At 35.1% G+C, this 20,338-nt stretch overlaps 1 protein-coding gene across 1 annotated transcript in view; it reads right to left on the bottom strand.

The window, feature by feature from the left end:
• The window catches only part of LOC138692760 (apolipoprotein D-like), a 67,617-nt gene that overhangs the window by 32,033 nt on the left and 15,246 nt on the right, over positions 1 to 20,338 (bottom strand). Inside the window, exon 2 of the mRNA XM_069815957.1 lies at positions 10,562 to 10,748. Within this exon, the coding sequence (XP_069672058.1) occupies positions 10,562 to 10,618 (57 nt within the window). The 5' untranslated portion in view covers positions 10,619 to 10,748. The remainder of the gene's footprint in view (positions 1 to 10,561; positions 10,749 to 20,338) is intronic.

The raw sequence follows: 20,338 nt of genomic DNA, 5'->3' as shown, positions 1-20,338 counted from the left end.
ATATTATATTATATTATATTATATTATATTATATTATATTATATTATATTATATTATATTATATTATATTATATCAGAAGTTATTGTAATAACATTATAGCATTATGTCCATCTAGAGAAACTACACTTTCCAATGGTGAAATAATAATTAATTATACAAATCGGTTAATTTAGCTTCCGATATTACTTCATACAAACACAGAAACATTCTCTGTAGGCTATCTTTCATAGCTTTCGATTGTTGCTGTGCAAGGCCTCTTATAGACGAAGTCATTTGTTTTTTATTTCATTATACGGCCTTAGATGGCAGTTATTTTTATTTTAAAACTCATTTATCTCATTAAATATCAGTCCTATCAAAATTTTCCAAGGAATAAAACGTATCGCAAATTATTTTTAAACAAACTTTTGTTATGTAACATTTTTCACAAAAATCAATAATAAGCGAGATATTTCGATTTATTTAATTCAGGCCCCCTTATAACCCCCCTTTTAAATAATGTATTTTGAATGCCATATAGCCTAAAATCTAAGTTACAACGAACATAATTTATATTCCAATTTTCATCGAAATCCGTTCATCCATTATCGCGTGAAAAGGTAACAAACATGCAGACAGACAGACAGACAGACATACATACAAACAAAAATTTCAAAAAAGCGATTTTCGGTTTCAGGGTGGTTAATTATATATGTTAGGACCAATTATTTTTGTAAAATCGAAAATTACCAGAAAAATTTCGGCTACAGATTTATTATTAGTGTAGATGGTGTATACCCTTCAAGAGAGAACATAAATCATCCCTATTTATTAAATTTAGGAAATACACAAAATAAGCTGTGTTTTCATCCTACAATCAACTGATAATAACAAATCTTCTTATAATCACTACAGAATGCCCCGTAATTAGATGAATTTTGTTTTATCCTATGCACGGTTCTGATCGAAATGTCAAATTCTTGAGGGATGGCTCTGATTGATTCATCTTTTTTAAACCGTTCCAATATTTGTAACTTCTGCTTCAACATAAGTACACATTTTTTGTTCCCTGCCTTGCTGCCAACGTGTACGAGTATCTGCACACTACTGCACTGGTTCAACTGGTTAGCCCTGTGCAGCACAGGACAGGATGCGTTGACTTACCTTGTATCGTGAAGTATACGAGTGTGAGCGTCTATTTGTTGAGTGTCTGTGGAGTTCCACTGTACTATAAAGAGATCTCTAAAAAATACGAGAAGCGAAACTAAATTAAAGTTTTATAAAGTGATGGCAGTTCCTATACTATTATATGGCTGTGAATTTTGGACTTCAACTAAAAAAGAAGAACAAATGATTGAAACAGATGAAATGAAATTTTTGAGAAACACTGCTGGATATAACATACTAGATAAAAAAAGAAGTGAAGATATTCGAAATGAATTTAATATCTTTAAGTTAACAGACAAAATAAAACAATATAGAAATAACTGGAAGGAACATGTCGACAGAATGAATGATTCCCGCATTCCAAAATTACTTTTAAATTACAAACCGTCAGGTATAAGAAATATTGGCAGACCAAGAAAAAAATGGATACAACTTTTTGGCTAAAACCTGTGAGACAGGATCGAGCCTTGATGGCTTAAACCGTGAAGTGATGATGATGATGACGATTATGATTTATTTTTTATTTTATTGGGATATTTTACGACGCTGTATCAACATCTAGGTTATTTAGCGTCTGAATGATATGAAGGTGATAATGCCAGTGAAATGAGTCCGGGGTCCAGCACCGAAAGTAACCCAGCATTTGCTCGTATTGGGTTGAGGGAAAACCCCGGAAAAAACCTCAACCAGATAACTTGCCCCGACTGGGATTCGAACCCGGGCCACCTGGTTTCGCGGCCAGACGCGCTGACCGTTACTCCACAGGTGTGGACGATGATGATGATGATGATGATGATGATGATGAATCCTTTTTCTTTCTCTAATTTTTCACTGCCAGAGTAACAAATTCTACATCGACATAATACATTGTCCTATCTCATCTTCAATATAATCCCTGTGCTTGATGTTGCCGTACGTTCGAATTACAACAATGTTATTTTTATTATAGAGAGACCTACCGCCTAGTACCGACCTTGTAATAAAATGAAGCTGACACAATATGAAATTTAACTTGTGAAATATATTGAAAAGGTTGTTTGACAGTTCTCTTGTGCAGATGTTCAATATTGTTCGTTGTAGATTTTTAAACTCATTTTAAGAGCGATATTAATCAGTTCGTTAGTTTGATTTCTGACTGTATTGTGAAACGTTCGTTTAACATTTTGTGTATTTGATAGTTGCGTCGTACGTGAGAAACCCGTTACTATCGGCAACACTGTTGATAGTGTATTTTTATTCTACTTGGATTTAAGGGTAGATTTTAAGTTAAATATTGGACGAAAAATGATCGCGTACATAAAGGTAATTAACGAAGTGTACCCTATGTAGTACTGGACGAAAAATGATCGTGGACGAAATTTTCCTGGACGTAAGGCGTTGGACTAATTAGCATTTAATTTAATATTTAATATTCTGATTAGCATTGTATGAAAAATAATCGTAGACATAAACTAGTGGACTAGCTTTCAGTACAGTACATGTAGCTCAGTTGGTAGAACAGCTGGCTACGGACTGGAAGGTCCGGGGTTCGATCCCAGGTGGTGACAGGATTTTTTCTTGTTGCCAAACTTTCAGAACGGCCCCAAGGTTCACTCAGCCTTCTATAAAATTGAGTACCGGGTCTTTCCCGGGGGTAAAAAGCGGTCAGAGCGTGGTACCGACCACACCACCTCATTCTAGTGCCGAGGTCATGGAAAGCACGGGGCTCTACCTCCATGCCCCCCCAAGTGCCTTCATGGCATGTTACGGGGATACCTTTACCTTTACCTTTACCTTTTACATGTATCTTATTTGATTAATTTCTGCACAAATTTACAAACAACAATATGAATTATATTGTAATCATGGATGCTATTTATATTAACAAATCAAGATTTTAAAGCGATAAAAATTAAATGGTGTGTTGAAACTTCCTTCTTCCAATTCGACATCACTAAAGCCTCGTCTCCATTATTAATTTAACAACAAAATATGTTAAATATAACATGTTGAATTTAACATGTATATGGACATTTCAAGTCTCAATTGACTAATATGTTGACTGAATATGTTGAAGTTAACACTTTTAATATGTTGGCGTGTTTTCCAGCAGCAATGGAAAATATGTTTAGTCATTATTCATTTTCTCGTGCAGCATCGGTATAGTTCGGCAAAGTTCGTACAGTTTCCATAGCAACAACTAACTTCCGATTTTATGACGCGTATCTTGATCGTTTTTATACTATCACTGATCCTTGGTGTTGGCTAAGTTGTTCGAAGTAATGGAGTGGACGAAAGAAAATACATTAGAATAAAATTAATGCACTGATGGAAAGACCTTGTTTGTGGTACGTGTCTGCAAAAGAATACAGAGACAAAACAAAGAAGGCCGACTGTTTTAGAGAACTGGAATTATATTATTTAATTGTTCTCGAGAATACAATAGAGAGTTTTCGCACTCTCGTCGTAAGCTAAACATTAATGCTATGTTGACGTCAGTAATGGTCGTATTTGGTGATGTATGTTAACGTTCGTAAAACTTCGGAAAGAATAATTATACGATATTACCCACTCCTTTAACATCTATCATGTCGTAGGTCCTATGATAATCAATCGCGCTATAATTTTTTTAATTGAGATGAAATGGCTGCTCTTAAATTTTGTCTTTCTTTGATGTAACAGGAAGTATTTTTGCAGTACTATATTAAAATCGTGTTCTGACATTCTCAGAAAGTTGTTGAATCCAAATCGATCTTCAACTTTAAACTCGTTTAGAATATCTTCTGCATAGTGTCTTTTACTAAGATATTGCCTCACCAACATTCTCATTTTCTTCCTTTTCAAGGCCTTGTAACAAACAATAAAGGCAATTACAAACGCAAAATTATCATCTGACTCCATTGTCTAAGGTTTGAAAATAAGGGTGCTATTCATAGACATTTCGCCACGCTACGAGCGTGCTAAACTAGCCCCGGCTAACGACAGATTACTTGCACAGCATTCATATCATATCACATCGCTAACACTGGTTTATGAATACGAAAAACGTTAGTTCGCTGATCATCCACCGGAAGCCCGCGCTAAGAATGTCTAAGAATATAGCCCTACGACACTATCTACATTAAAATCTCATAGACTGTTTATGGTGGATTACGCAAAGAAAGTCAAATTTAACATATTTAACAGTGTGGACAAAGTGTTAAATGAAATTAGCATTAACATGTTCAATCGACATGTTGGGATGTTAACAGTAAACAATTTAATATTTAACATGTTGTTAAATGTTTAATAGTGGAGACGAGCCTTAAGACCTTGCTTCAGTAGTTTAAAATAACAATAACAACTACATTTAAATACTATAGTTCCGTCGCTCTAATTTCCGGCAGCCAATCTCATTGCAAGTCGAATACATTTAAACGTGTGCGTCTTGTGATTCGCTTATGAAGACGTTATTCATTTCTTAAGGCTCGATAAATACTTAATATAATCGCCCGCCATTTTGGCTCTTTCGTTGGCGTTCGCGGAAAGCACACGAAGACGTTATTTGCCGCTCAATTATTTTCTGAATTACAGTACATTTGATTTATTATCATAGGAGCTACGACATGATAATGTTTAACGGTGTGGCAAATAGATTCCTCGTATGGTAGCTCGGCAACGAAAGAACAAAAATGGCGAACGATACTACCTACCTAGACTTTATAGAGCCTTCACTTCCTAAGACGTAAGTAAAGAGGAGGAGTCACGCCGGGAATAACAGCGTCGCGACTATAACTGTATGAGCCACCGAGACGAGATGAAGAGACAAGGATCTATCCAGCCTTTTAGTCTCACCGCATGCAGGTGCGAAGAATGTTATCGTGTGAATCGCGCTATAGAACATAGACATCCACCGCTGTGGAGTAACTGTTAGATTGCCTGACCGTGAAACGAGCGGGACCAGGTTCAAATACCGGTAGGGACAAGTTACCTGGTTGAGGTTTTTCCGGGGCTTTCCCTCAATCTATGAAGAGCACATGCTGGGTAACTTTAGCCGCTGGACCCTGGATTCATTACGTTAGCATTATCAGCATAGGTAGGAAGTTCGTACTAAAACAGTAGATTTCAGTTGAGTACAGCGAGGAGTATAGATGTCACCCGCGCCTCGCCCTGCTCCCGCTCACTACAGAGTATATTCACAACAACGGAGTTGTGTACAGTCGTGAATAGTTTGAAGAATATTGTTAATTTATATCAATAGTTTAGGTTCTGAACAAAGTGAGCTATTCTGTTATTACTGTATTATGTACGTAATGTTAATATTATGCTTGATTCCAAAAAAGTAAACTAATCTGTTATTAAATAATTATACAAGCAGTAGGAACACGTTTATTTTTTCCCGGATTATTCTTCGTTAAATGTTGCTTGACAAACAAGTTTATTTACCAGTCGTGAATACTTGTTTGTTTTGCTGGTTTGTTGACGTCTCGTGCTGCTATGCATTCGGTTGCGTTACAGTCCAAGTTCAACATCAGAATTACGATACTAACTTTATAGCTGTCATTACCAAAGCTCGGATCTTGGGGACTTGTGTGTCGTGTGCTTGAGTAAGGTTACAGGCATAACGTACACAAAGCTCACGCTGCAAGTGCTCAGGGACAGTCGTTTGTACTAAGAAAGTGGTCACATCGAATGGCAAGAAGACGAAAGAATAAACTGTGTCACGTCGAAGCCAATGACATTAAGAGAATTACAGGTAAACGGTCTGTTTGAGGAAATAGAAAATACGTGTTATTCGAATGGGTGTTATGGAAGTTTGAAAATGCATTTCTTAAATTTTAGGTACAGAATTTCGTGGAGGAATTCTGAGGAGATACATTATTTTCTTCTAATGCATAGTTTATATCTTGTAAGTTGTACCACACATAAACTAGAGCTGGAAACGGGCATTCATTGGAAGACATTGCAGTCCTTTAAATTGATGGAGAATTTGTCCATAGCCATGGATCAAGTCGTAGAGGGACCTTCCCTAGTAGTGATACACTAACTGAAAACTATTTGCGAGAAAAATTTAGGATATACTTATCTTTCTCAGATACGAGATCTGCTGAAAATCGAACAGGAAACAGTGACAGTGAAATATTCAGTATTTTATTTAGGCCCAAGACTTTACAATAAAATTTCAAACCATTTTCCAAATTTGAAATTTTTTAAAATTGAAACTTTTAAAAAAGAATTTTGTAAAATTATCCATGATATATAATAGTAACAAATGGATTTTTTTACCTTTTATTTCTATCGACTATATTCATGTTTTTATCGAATATCACTGGCTTCTGTCGGATTGTCAATTTATATTAAATGTGTATTTTTCTCTCGTTTTCCCTTTCTTCTTTATTCTTGCTCTTGTGTTGTACTTATTGGTTTGAATTAAGTTAATTACTGTATTTAGTAAACTGTCCTTGTAAATTTTATGTTATATTATTCACTAAGACCACACCGTACACGAGCCTGACTCTTACGGTAGTGGCTAGAAACATTTTTATTTTATAAATGCAATTTGTACTCACTAGGTAGCTAGTTAAAATAAATAAAATAAAAAAATTAAAGTTTGCTCCCGTCACTTCATGTGACGTGGAAATAAGTTTCCTTCGTTTCAAATCATGTTTAACTAACAGACGAAGAATTTATGGGTTCGAAAATCTTCGAATGCATGTAGTCATACACTGTAATGAAATGTACAGAGCAGAACTGTAAATTTGATGTATTTTGCATGTTTATTTATATATATGCTATAAAATTAGATGTTTCAACCTATCATAATATTATCATTATGTTGTTCCAGCCAGGAACCACTTTTATAGCAGACCTGACAGTACCTCCGTGCTGGAAGCGGGAGTTTGTTGACATTGAAGTCCGGTCGCTTAGCCACGTTCAAAGACACAAGTCCCCAACTTCCGAGCTTTGGTCATTACAATAGAAATGAAAAAAATTCTTGAAAACAATTATGAGTTTAATATTATGTGCTACATACGAGATACACTCTTAGATTCACAAAGTTGTTGTTCACCTGATGATATTTCAGACTTGCTCCGGTAACGTCTTGTGGCGTAGAACGAAAATTTTTCATAGTACAAATATTGTTTTTTTTAACATAAAGGAGTAGCCTATTTCTTTTGATAAAATGAAAATTTTCATTGTTATTTGTTATAATGAAGCTAGAATCATAACTGTATGTTATTTTTAGTCCCGCGCCGTGGCGTCGCGGTCTAAGGCATCCTGTCTAGGACTCGCGCTGGTTCGAGTCCTCATGGGGGAAGAAATTTTCTCATGAAATTTCGGCCAGTGTATGGGACCGGTGCCCACTCAGCATCGTGATGCACTTGGGGAGCTACGATAGGTAGCGAAATCCGGTTGCGAATGCCAACTATAACGGCTGGGGAGATCATCGTGCTAACCACACGATACCTCCATTCTGTTTGGATGATCGTCCACCTCTGCTTCGACATGTGGGCGTGAGGCCAGCAGCTGGCTGGTCGGTCTAGGCCCTTCACGGGCTGTAGCGCCACGGATTATTATGTTATTATTTTAGTTTGGGTGTTACGAAGTTTATAAAATAATTACAAATTATTCTTTTTATATTATTCATTTATTATTTTCTTGTTGTAAGGCCGTGGACGATTGCAGCACATGTCTGGTTTCCACCCGACTGTACATGTTTGTCGATCTGGTTCATTGACATTGAAAGCTGCGCTACTACTTTTCATTCGGTAGAGATATAGTCCAAGCTCACACAACTTAACAGTTCCGGTACCAACTTCCTAGTTCTGATTCTTACTGTCATATCATTCAGACGCTAGATAAACACAGCAGTTGATAAAGCGTTGTAAAACAAACCAATTAAAAAAAAGATAGAGACTTTCCGCTACCAAAAGCCGGCCCAGTTTTTCTTAGGGCGGAGTACAACGCTAGGACAAAATAGGCATCAATTCTCTCTACTTACAGGTATCTCTTAGGATCGAAGTTTAGACAGTAACACTTGAGATCGTAGAGACCTCAAAGAAAGCAGCCATTAGGATGCAGTGTATTCGGGATTACTCTCGAAAAATCCAGATTTGTAGGTTTTTACCTATTTTTTTTTTCCTTGCTTTTGAACTCTCAATTTCTTCAATACTTTTCCGAATCATGATCGTAGGAGTCGTATATGTGAATTCTGTTGAACCTGAAAAACCTAAATTGGACCTTAGTACCTAAAAAATCTAAATCATTGTTGATAAGCTTATCCTGTATTTACTGCATTATATATTGATACTTTTTTATTTTGAGACAAATATCAATACATTTCGACAGAGAGGAAAAACTCTCTCTTAGGTAAAATCTGTACTTAGCAGTGACAACATCTATGCCTCCCTTGCTTTTCTCAAGGCATATTTCAATGACCTTCCAAAATGTATTGAGTATTTGGAATCTTCGTCGCTACAACTTAAAGATGCAATTGGTGTCATTGACTAGTTTCTACAGGAACAAGTACCAGTAGGCCTACCCATGGATGAAGCCGTCACATTAAACGATGAAAGAGTAATGGAACGGAGAAAAATTCTCTCCGGCGCCGGGATTTGAACCCGGGTTTTCAGCTCTACGTGCTGATGCTTTATCCACTAAGCCACACCGGATACAACCCCGACGTCGGACAGAATTGTCTCTGATTGAGTTCCAACTCTTGGGTTCCCTCTAGTGGCCGCCCTCTGCACTACGTCATAGATGTCTATGAACATAGGACCGAAGTCCACACATGTGCTGAGGTGCACTCGTTATGAGTGACTAGTTGGCCGGGATCCGACGGAATAAGCGCCGTCTTAAATCACTTCGTGATTTACGCATATCATATATTATTTCAATGTACCGAAGTACATATGATATTTCCATGCAGATATTCTGCGTCATCATACGATGAAAGAGTAATGGAACGGAGAAAAATTCTCTCCGGCGCCGGGATTTGAACCCGGGTTTTCAGCTCTACGTGCTGATGCTTTATCCACTAGAGCTGAAAACCCGGGTTCAAATCCCGGCGCCGGAGAGAATTTTTCTCCGTTCCATTACTCTTTTATCGTATGATGACGCAGAATATCTGCATGGAAATATCATATGTACTTCGGTACATTGAAATAATATACGTCACATTAAAGCTGAAGAAAGTATTGCAGAGGAATCCAGGGTTTGAAAATATGAAAAATGTGTGCTTCATTCTCCAGGGGGTAAGGTTCAAATTGTCAGTTACCGTGGGTACCTGCTGCAGTGGCAGCGATGAAATTTGCACCTATGACGTCCTGTGCTGTCAAAAGAACCATTTCGTCCTTCAAGCGGTTTTTGAGAAACAATAGAAAAACTTCTCAGTCGATAATTTTGAAAAGTATTTGGTCATTTATTGCAACCAGGAACAGTGCCAGTAAATAATGTTGTTTTGTTTGTTTGTTACTTTTTAAAATAATTCTTGATCAAGTTTGAACAAATTTAATTCAAAAGTTGTATGTGCTGTACCTTTTATATATTTAAAATTGAAATTTATGTAGCTATATTAAGACAAATTATAGGCCTATTAGATAAAATGTTAATTGTTACAATAATTTACTTAGATAAAATGTTAATTGTTACAACAATTTACTTAGATAAAATGTTAATTGTTACAATAATTTACTTAGATAAAATGTTCACTTAGATAAAATGTTAATTGTTACAATAATTTACTTGGATAAAAAGTTAATTGTTACAATAATTTACTTAGATAAAATGTTAATTGTTACAATAATTTACTTGGATAAAAAGTTAATTGTTACAATAATTTACTTAGATAAAATGTTAATTATTACAATAATTTACTTAGATAAAATGTTAATTGTTACAATAATTTACTTAGATAAAAAGTTAATTAATTTGCTTAGATAAAATATTAATTGTTGCAATAATTTACTTAGATAAAATGTTAATTGTTACAATAATTACTTAGATAAAATGTTCATTGTTACAATAATTTACTTAGATAAAATGTTAATTGTTACAATAATTTACTTAGATAAAATGTTAATTGTTACAATAACTTATTCTAACTACAAGTAATGTTAAAGGGGAAGGAACAAAAATTTCGAATCTTATAAATTTTAATAAAAGTTGTTTGGTTCGTGAAAAGGTCAGTTTCGTGGTCCATGTCGCCTTAATAAATATATATTTATTTTTAAAGAATACTTGTAAGGATACATTTTTAACGATGACAGTTTTTGCGACCCTTTTCACAGGTTAGAAATAAAACCTTAAAAAAAAAAACCTATTTCACATATTCCAAAAGCTTAAAATTGTCTTTTTAAAAACCTAAAAATCCGGTCCGTATATATAAGCAATAAATAACAGGTAACAATAACAAGGAAACTTAGCTGCAACCCATGGGTCGCACGCCCTACTCACCTCGTCGTTGCTGTCGTTGTTCCGTCCCACAGAGCACTGAAGATCTCGTCGCCGCATCGCCGCTGTAGCTCGTAACGGTGGTTTTTGTGGGTCACGACGACCCCCTTCCCCACCGCGTCGAATCAGGGTCACTGCCCCTTTTAGAACTTATCATTCATCAGGCTTGCTTACCGGGTACCACGCAAACCTGGACAGAGGGACATAAACATCGACAATCATCATGACAATCATGTGGAATTCCCCGCTGACGTCACAAAGATCAACACTTCTACTTTATACCCGTAAGGGGACCAAGATGCCAAAAATGAACGAAAATCGTTAACATGTTTATGCAGCTACGCGTTTCCTTTTGAAAAAACTGACTCGCAGTTATCCCACCATTTCTATTACAGCCTTTTTATAATCTATACAAAATAAAAACATGTATAGTATCACGTAAGAGTAGTTCCTAAAAGGCTAATTTGGCCGTCTCTTCAGTGTTGCCAACAAATACCAGATATCACCAAAGAGGGTAAAGTCACAATTACATGTAGGCCTACTGAAATAATAATAATAACAACAATACTTACTTATTACTTACTTACTTACTGACTTTTAAGGAACCCGGAGGTTCATTGCCGCCCTCACATAAGCCCGCCATTGGTTCCTATCCTGAACAAGATTAATCCATTCTCTATCAAAATATCCCACCTCCCTCATATCCATTTTAATATTATCTTCCCATCTACGTCTTGGCCTTCCTAAAGGTCTTTTTCCCTCCGGTCTCCCAACTAACAATCTATATACATTTCTGGATTCGCCCATACGTGCTACATGCCCTGCCCATCTCAAACGTCTGGATTTAATGTTCCTAATTATGTCAGGTGAAGAATACAATGCGTGCAGTTCTGTGTTGTTTAACTTTCCCCATTCTCCTGTAACTTTTTCCCTCTTAGCCCCAAATATTTTCCTAAGCACCTTATTCTCAAACACCCTTAATCTCTGATCTTCTCTCAAAGTGAGAGTCCAAGTTTCACAACCATACAGAACAACCGGTAATATAACTGTTTTATAAATTCTAACTTTCAGATTTTTCGACAGCAGACTGGATGACAAAAGTTTCTCAACCGAATAATAACAGGCATTTCCCATATATTTATTCTGTGTTTAATTTCCTCCCGAGTATCATTTATATTTGTTACTGTTGCTCCCAGATATTTGAACTTCTCCACCTCTTCAAAAGATAAATCTCCAATGTTTATATTTCCATTTCGTATAATATTCTCGTCACGAGACATAATCATATACTTTGTCTTTTCGGGATTTACTTCCAAACCTATCTCTTTACTTGCTTCAATAATAACAACAATGTCTTGCTTATTTACTTATTTATAAAATCTCATCTTTATGTTGGCTCAATAATTTGTGAAAGAGTATATTTTCCTCCTGGACCTCTCGCACATTATGTTGGTAATTAGTAATTAGTATGATGTAATGAACAGCTGTTTACAATGAACTTGAAAATCAACGGCGTAAATTCATTGATATAGCAGGCGAGACACAACAATGTGGCTAGAATTCTGATACACCACAAACCACAAGTAAGACTAAAAATTTAGTTTATACAATATTTAATATTTAGAAGAATTGTTCAATCATTTTGTCATTAATAATAACCGTAAAAATTGCCAAAGACTGCAACTATATTTTCATGTATTGTCTTGATTTTATCGCCAACACGCAATTAGTTTATAATACATCAACAATTAACGTTTGGTACGACCGCGAACATAATTCCATCGACACACACTTGTATTGTAACATTAATTTACATTGAAAATCAGCATTAGCACCAACACATGTTCTGGATAGCAGGCCTCCGTTTGACAGTTAATTACAGTGTTGCCGGCTCCGGCTTGAAACTGAAGAAGGTTCTGGCATTGCATATAACTCTATTATTGCTGTGTTATAAAGAGGATTATATACATTAAATAAATTATTAAAAGATTTTGGGATGGAAATTTCAGCACAAAAATCAAAAGTAATGGCATTTTAGGACAAGACCCAGTCAGAAGTAAGATAATACACAATAACCAATGCCTCGAACAAGTAAAAAATTTCAATTATCTGGGTTGTGAAATATCTTATCAAAATGAAAAAGATGTGAACAAGAAAATTACCAAATTTACACAAATTCTAGGAATAATAAACAGTACATTAAAAGCTAAATTAGTACAAAAATCTACAAGAATAAAAATATATAATACACTAGCATTACCCTCTCTTTTATACGGAAGCGAGATTTGGACATTAAAGAAAAAAGACATGAACAGAATCAAAGCAACGGAAATGAAATTTTTCAGGACAGCAGGATATACTCTTTTAGACCAAAAAAGAAATGAGGAAATTTTAGTAGAGTTAGAAGTAGAGTCAGTAGAAGAAAAAATCAGCAGATACAAATTCAATTGGCCAGATCATGTAAGAAGAATGGAAAATTCAAGAATCCCAGAAATTATGATGCAGTATAAACCTAGAGGACATCGTCGACCAGGAAGACCTTTTAGAAGACTGCTAGATGAGGCCGAAACAGGTCTACAGAGGCCTAATTCGTGAAGGATGATGATGATGATTGCTGTGTTATCATTACATTATTCAGCTTGTTCATGTATGTCTTCAATAAACTATAAATTTTATATTTATATTTATAATAAAATGTATACTTTTTTTTGTTAATACAATATGAAACGTAACTGACCGTATATATCGATCGTAACAATGACAGCATCCATGGATAATGAGGAATGTTGTGGAATACCATATAAACTGCAGTTTCACTATTTTCGTGTAGCATTCTCATTAACAAAGCTCGGAACTTGGGGACTTGTGTCTTTGCACGTGACTAAGCGACCGGAATTCAATGTCAACAAACTCCCGCTTCCAGCACGGAGGTACTGTCAGGTCTGCTACAAAAGTGGTTTCTGGCTCCGACAATATATTGATAATATTATGGTAGGTTGAAACACGTAATTTCATAGCATTTATATAATAAAAATAAACATGAAAAATATATCAAATTTACTGTTCTGCTGTGTACATTTTATTACAGTGTATGACTACCTACATTCGAAGATTTTTCGGTATTAGACTTAAAATACTGAATTTTTTCACTGTTACTGTTTTCTGTTCGATTTTCAGCAGTTGCTAGCTGATCTCGTATCTGAGAAAGATAAGTATATCCTAAATTTTTCTCGAAAATAGTTTTCAGTTAGTGTGTCACTACTAGGGCAAGCCCCTCTACGACTCGATCCATGGCTAGGGACAGATTTTTCTCCAATTTGAGGGACTGCAATGCCTTTCAATGAATTCTGTTTCCAGCCTCTAGTTTGTGTGTGGCACAACTTACAAAATATAAACTCTCCATTCGAAAAAAATAATGTATCTCCTCCGAATTCTCCACGAAATTCTGTATCTTAAATTTAAAACAAAATGTATTTTCAAACTTCTATAATACTCATTCGAAATAACATGTATTTTCTATTTCCTCAAACAGACCGTTTACCTTTAATTCTCTGAATGTCATTGGGTTCGACATGCCACAGTTTCTTCGTCCGTCTTCCTGTCATTAGTTGTGGCCACTTTCTTAGTACATACGACTGTCCCTGAGCACTTGCAGCGTGAGCTTTGTGTACGTTGTACCTGTAACCTTACTCATGCACACGACACCAGTCCCCAAGTTCCGAGCTTTGCTCATTAATGTTGTAAAATAAAAGTATATGAATAATTTAAAAACAATTCATATTAAATAATAACGTGAATATGGTATAAAAGTCGTATTTACTTGTTTTTAAAAAACTAATCTCAGAAAAATAGCTTTCCACCTCGACATGTTTGATAAAGAACTCGGAAAACGATATAATTTTGTATCGGCATCTATTTTGCAACCCAGTGTACTGCGTTATTGGTATTTAACTATGTTGCGCTCCCCAGAGTTGCTTACATTTTGTGTCTAGCCCAAGTTTGTATGTATACAACAGAGTGCTGCATTGGAGTTAAATCGCTCGCTTGAACTCCGTCGAGTGTCGCACCCTCGAGTGAGATACGATCGGTCGTGATACGCTCGTAATAAATAGAAGCACAGTACAAGGTCATCTCACCGACATGTCTTATCTTGTATGGAAGGCGAAGATAAGATACACATGTTTTGCTCACACCGTAAAAATGGCTATTTTCTGCGTTTATGACAAACGTTTAATGGAAAAGTCAATGGAACGTACCAAAACAGGAACATGAAGTTATAAATAAAATAGTATGAAAAACTTCGATATACAGTTATTATTGCTAATTAATAATTATTCAATATTTGATTTACCACATATATATAATATGATAGGTCCATACATAGTGTTCCGCCTATATACTGCGACAATGTAGAAACGTTTTACAAAATATTATTGATATAGCAGTAGATTAATAACAATATTAGTACAGAGATAACGTCACAGAAAATATAATAAAACGAATAAGCATGCTGCACAACTGTTACAAACGCAAAAACAGATACACTAATTATTAGAGATTATTATTATTATTATTATTATTATTATTATTATTATTATTATTATTATTATTATTATTATTATTACTAGAAAACTTGATATAGTTCTTGCATTATCGTGATTGTGTTCTTCGTTTATAATAATTACATTTACACCCAATAACATCTATCCGATGTGGCAAAAACAAAATCACTCCTGTGTGGAGGAGGGGGGGAAACATTTACCTACAACATTTATATTACATTTTAAAGCAAGTTTTGTAGTTTTACTATGGAGAGGTTAGTTAAACACTGCAAAGTTTTGAAATGATAAACATCTATGATGTTACTACACAGTTCATCACTGTAACAAGAACGAATGTCTAACGCTCGGCTTATACCGTTCGAGGATTTATCGCTCGTGACAATTTTACCCATCATGCATATGCGCTACCTATCGGATTATGCTATGAACTACTTGGCGCTCGAGCGAAAACGTCCGATGCAGACTTCTGGTATACAATATTCAAAGTTAAAATGGTGTTGGAACCCTGACAAATAAAATGTTAAAGAATAAAAGCAACAAAATTAACAGTGCTGACTGTAGGAGAAGTATTGAACAAATCAGTTTATTCTCAATCCAAACTTATATAAATTCTCTCACTACTAGTAAGTAGGCGTAGTGCTGTGGTTCATACAGATCGTGAAAACGACGGACGACCGACCAACCCGTGTGTTGAGTTTGTCCAGGCCGTCCGTCCACTCAGGCGACAGATGTGTTTGTTCCTACAGCACAAAGTGGGTCCCTGTCTACAATCATGACAAGACTGTAAAACTATTTTCAAGAGTCACTCCACAGATTATGACAAGTTCATTGGAATAAAATAAAGCAATTAGCACTACAACACTTCCGCCCAGCCACTCCACAATGACACCGTTTCATGAATGTACGGATGCAATTATCGTCATGGAAAAGAAAAAAAAACGATGAGTTCAAGTAGCAGCTTTTTACCTACAAAATGGATCCAGATTCTATTCTTAACAGGAAAATACAGATTTATCAACAGTAATCTCACTAGAGGTTTTGATTTATCTAGAGAAAATCAAAACTCGAGTGGGGTTTAATTGACTATTACACGATTAGAAGAAAGTATATAAAGATTAGAAGTAACAAAGTACTCCAATACAATAAAATATTAATTGGCTTATGAAAATACAACTGTCTTCAAATGTATCAACTATCGAACCTGACGATGTCATATCCAGGCCTTGTGCACTGGTTTCTGACAAATAAGTATTATTATTATTATTATTATTATTATTATTATTATTATTATTATTGTACCATCTCAACATTACGCTAGATGGCAGTAGTGTTTTATGATTATGTTTTCTTGTTACCGGTATCAGTTGTGCCAACTATGGAATCATCATTGGACTCTGTGGACTGTTACTAGTCAAGAAGGCATTGTTGATTCAGTTTCATTTTTATTAAAATGCAACATTCCACTTCAATTATCCGAATCCCAGTAATCAACATCACTTGACAGATGATTTTCAATAAATCTTAATATTAAACAATCTCTGATACGTGACTATCCATAATATCATACAGCAGAAGCTATAACATAACCTAACTAATATACACAAGTGTTAGAAAAGTTTTAATTAACGACGATGACATAAAAAATAAACATGAATAATTTCAAAAGGAATAATTATTGAATGTACAATTTTCAAATTTGAATGTGGTTGGTGGTTCAATTGATGTTATATTGGACGTGTGCGTAATAGAAGTGGAACTCGTTGATTTAGGCCTACATGGTGTATTCAACTTATTCAGGATTTCCGAATGAATAATTTTAAAAGGAATATTTATTGAATGTACAATTTTCAAATTTGAATGTGGTTCGTGGTTCAATTGATGTTATATTGGACGTGTGCGTAATAGAAGTGGAACTCGTTGATTTAGGCCTACATGGTGTATTCAACTTATTCAGGATTTCCGAATGGTGCTCTTCATTTATTTGTAAATCGGATTTCAGAAGATGCATAGGTATGATCAGTGATTTTTATTAATTCTTGTTCTTGAATGCCAATGCGAGTCATATTTGAAACTGCTGTGCATCGACTGGAGTGATTTGTAATTATATATATATATATATATATATATATATATTTTTTTTTTTTTTTTTTTTTTTTTTTTTTTTTTTTGACGTCCAGACCAGCGCAGTTTCAAATGTTGCCAAACAAAGAAACAAATGCTAGGGACGCGATAAAATTAAACAAATGCTAGGGACGCGATAAAATTAAACAAATGCTAGGGACGCGATAAAATTGTGCGATAAGCAGCCATGATTGGTTGAAATACGTCCTTTCGTACCGTTTTATTGGTCAAAAGTAGTATGACGTAGTAAGAGTGTAATAGTCTACATAATATAGAGAATAAGTGTTTATCATTCTTATCAGGAACAGTGGCTTTTTACAGACTTGCTGAGCATGCGCAGTGTGTTGTTAAGTGGAACTTGGAAAATTCAGGTGGCCCAAATTTTGTTTCTGGGTCTGTATAATGCTAACCACGTAACACTGTTTGTAAATATTAATTAAATCCTTTTCACAATCTATTCAGAAATGAGCTGCACTATCACCTTTACTTTTTAACTTTGCTCTAGAGTATGCCATTAGGAAAGTCCAGGATAACAGAGAGGGTTTGGAATTGAACGGGTTACATCAGCTGCTTGTCTATGCGGGTGACGTGAATATGTTAGGAGAAAATCCACAAACGATTAGGGAAAACACGGGAATTTTACTTGAAGCAAGTAAAGAGATAGGTTTGCAAGTAAATCCCGAAAAGACAAAGTATATGATTATGTCTCGTGATGAGAATATTGTACGAAATGCAAATATAAAAATTGGAAATTTATCTTTTGAAGAGGTGGAAAAATTCAAATACCTAGGAGCAACAGTAACAAATATAAATGATACTCGGGAGGAAATTGAACACAGAATAAATATGGGAAATGCTTGTTATTATTCGGTTGAGAAGCTTTTATCATCCAGTCTGCTGTCGAAAAATCTGAAAGTTACAATTTATAAAACAGTTATATTACCGGTTGTTCTTTATGGTTGTGAAACTTGGACTCTCACTTTGAGAGAGGAACACAGGTTAAGGGTGTTTGAGAATAAGGTGCTTAGGAAAATATTTGGAGCTAAAAGGGATGAAGTTACAGGAGAATGGAGAAAGTTACACAACACAGAACTGCACGCATTGTATTCTTCACCTGATATAATTAGGAACATTAAATCCAGACGTTTGAGATGGGCAGAGCATGTAGCACGTGTGGGCGAATCCAGAAATTCATATAGAGTGTTAGTTGGGAGGCCAGAGGGAAAAAGACCGTTAGGAAGGCCGAGACGTAGATGGGAAGATAATATTAAAATGGATTTGAGGGAAGTGGGATATGATGATAGAGAATGGATTAATATTGCTCAGGATAGGGACCAATGGCGGGCTTATGTGAGGGCGGCAATGAACCTCCGGGTTCCTTAAAAGCTAGTAAGTAAGTAAGTATTCAGAAATGAGCAAAGAATAGATTAAACCAGCGTTTCTCGAACGTTTTTGAAGTGGGGACCACTTTTTTTATTCAGAACAGTTTTGCGGACCACTTTTTTCTTGGTCCCTTCGACGTACAGTACGTGACCATTTCAATGTGCAGACTGAGGGTCGGCAAAAGTATTAAGAAAGCTATAAATACATGATAAGGTTCGGTACTTTGGTCCTCTGTTATGAATCAGGTGGTCCCTGGCTGGGTTACAGGTGCAGCGTCGGATGTACAGGGAAAATATAGCGAGAAACACCACGTTCATAGTACTTTAAATTGTTGCTGAGAGTAGAGTGGAAAGTCGGTAGACGGGTAGGGTAATAAATTTCATAAAATTGGGAGAAAAAATGAAAGGCGATTGCCATGTGCCATTTCCAAACTCTGAGATTTTCAGCTATAGTGTGATACGCAATTCATTTGAATCTTATTTTTTTTCTGTCTTTTTTGAAGGACCACAAGGACAGACCTCGAGGACCACAGGTGGTCCGCGGACCATAGTTTGGGAAACACTGGGTTAAACAGTCCAAACTTTGAGAACACACCATCGCCACAAAAAGATCATATCACCAGAGCTAGAAAATTCGTACCAAAGCAGTAGTTTTCAGTTGAGCACAGCGAGAAGTATAGATGTCACCCGCGCCTCGCCCTGCTTCCGCTCGCTACAGACGATACACAGTAAGTTCACATAAACAACGCATAGTGGCATTCTGTGGAGCGGCGTAGAGTCGTAAATAGTTTGAAGAATATTGTTAATTTATATTAATATTTTAGATTCTGAACAAAGTGAGCTATTCTGTTATTATTTTATTATTTACACTAGCCGTACCCGTGCGCTCCGCTGCACCTTTTAAAAATAAATATAAAGTAATTACATAATTAAAATAGGACATTTGATCCAGGGAACATTCGTGTTTGATAGAAGGATAAATCGTTTAATATGTTACTTCATTTAAATTGTGTTTAAATAATTAAAATGCGATCATTTTGGTCCAGAGACACTCATTTGGTGCAATGAAAATTCCTTTAATATGTTTCTTAATTGTTATTACATGCAACCATAGTTTAATGAACATTGACATCATTTAGATTTAATGTCTATACTTTATTTTACTTGCTATATATTTCCATTGAATTATGGTGATAACTTAATTTTAACCCTTCTTTTCTACGTATTCAGTAAATGGCGTTTGGCCCACTATGGTTCTGAACCCTCCAAATAACTTATATTATATAATATTACATATTATATTATATTATATTATATTATATTATATCATATTATATTATATTATATATTATATTATATTATATTATATTATATTATATTATATTATATTATATTATATTATATTATATTATATTATATTATATTATATTATATCATATCAGAAGTTACTGTAATAACATTATAACATTATGTCCATCTAGAGAAACTACACTTTCCAATGGTGAAATAATAATTAATTATAAAAATCGGTTAATTTAGCTTTAGATATTACTTCACGCAAACACAGAAACATTCTCTGTAGGCTTTCATAGCTTTCGATTGTTGCTGTCCAAGGCCCCTTATATACGAAGTCATTTGTTTTTTATTTCATTATGCGGCCTTAGATGGCAGTTATTTTAATTTTAAAACTCATTTATCTCATTGAATATCAGTCC

Source organism: Periplaneta americana, chromosome 2, assembly GCF_040183065.1.
Source record: "Periplaneta americana isolate PAMFEO1 chromosome 2, P.americana_PAMFEO1_priV1, whole genome shotgun sequence".
Taxonomy (NCBI): domain Eukaryota; kingdom Metazoa; phylum Arthropoda; class Insecta; order Blattodea; family Blattidae; genus Periplaneta; species Periplaneta americana.
The sequence above is the reverse complement of the archived record's forward strand: the minus strand, read 5'-3'. Positions and strand labels throughout refer to the sequence as shown.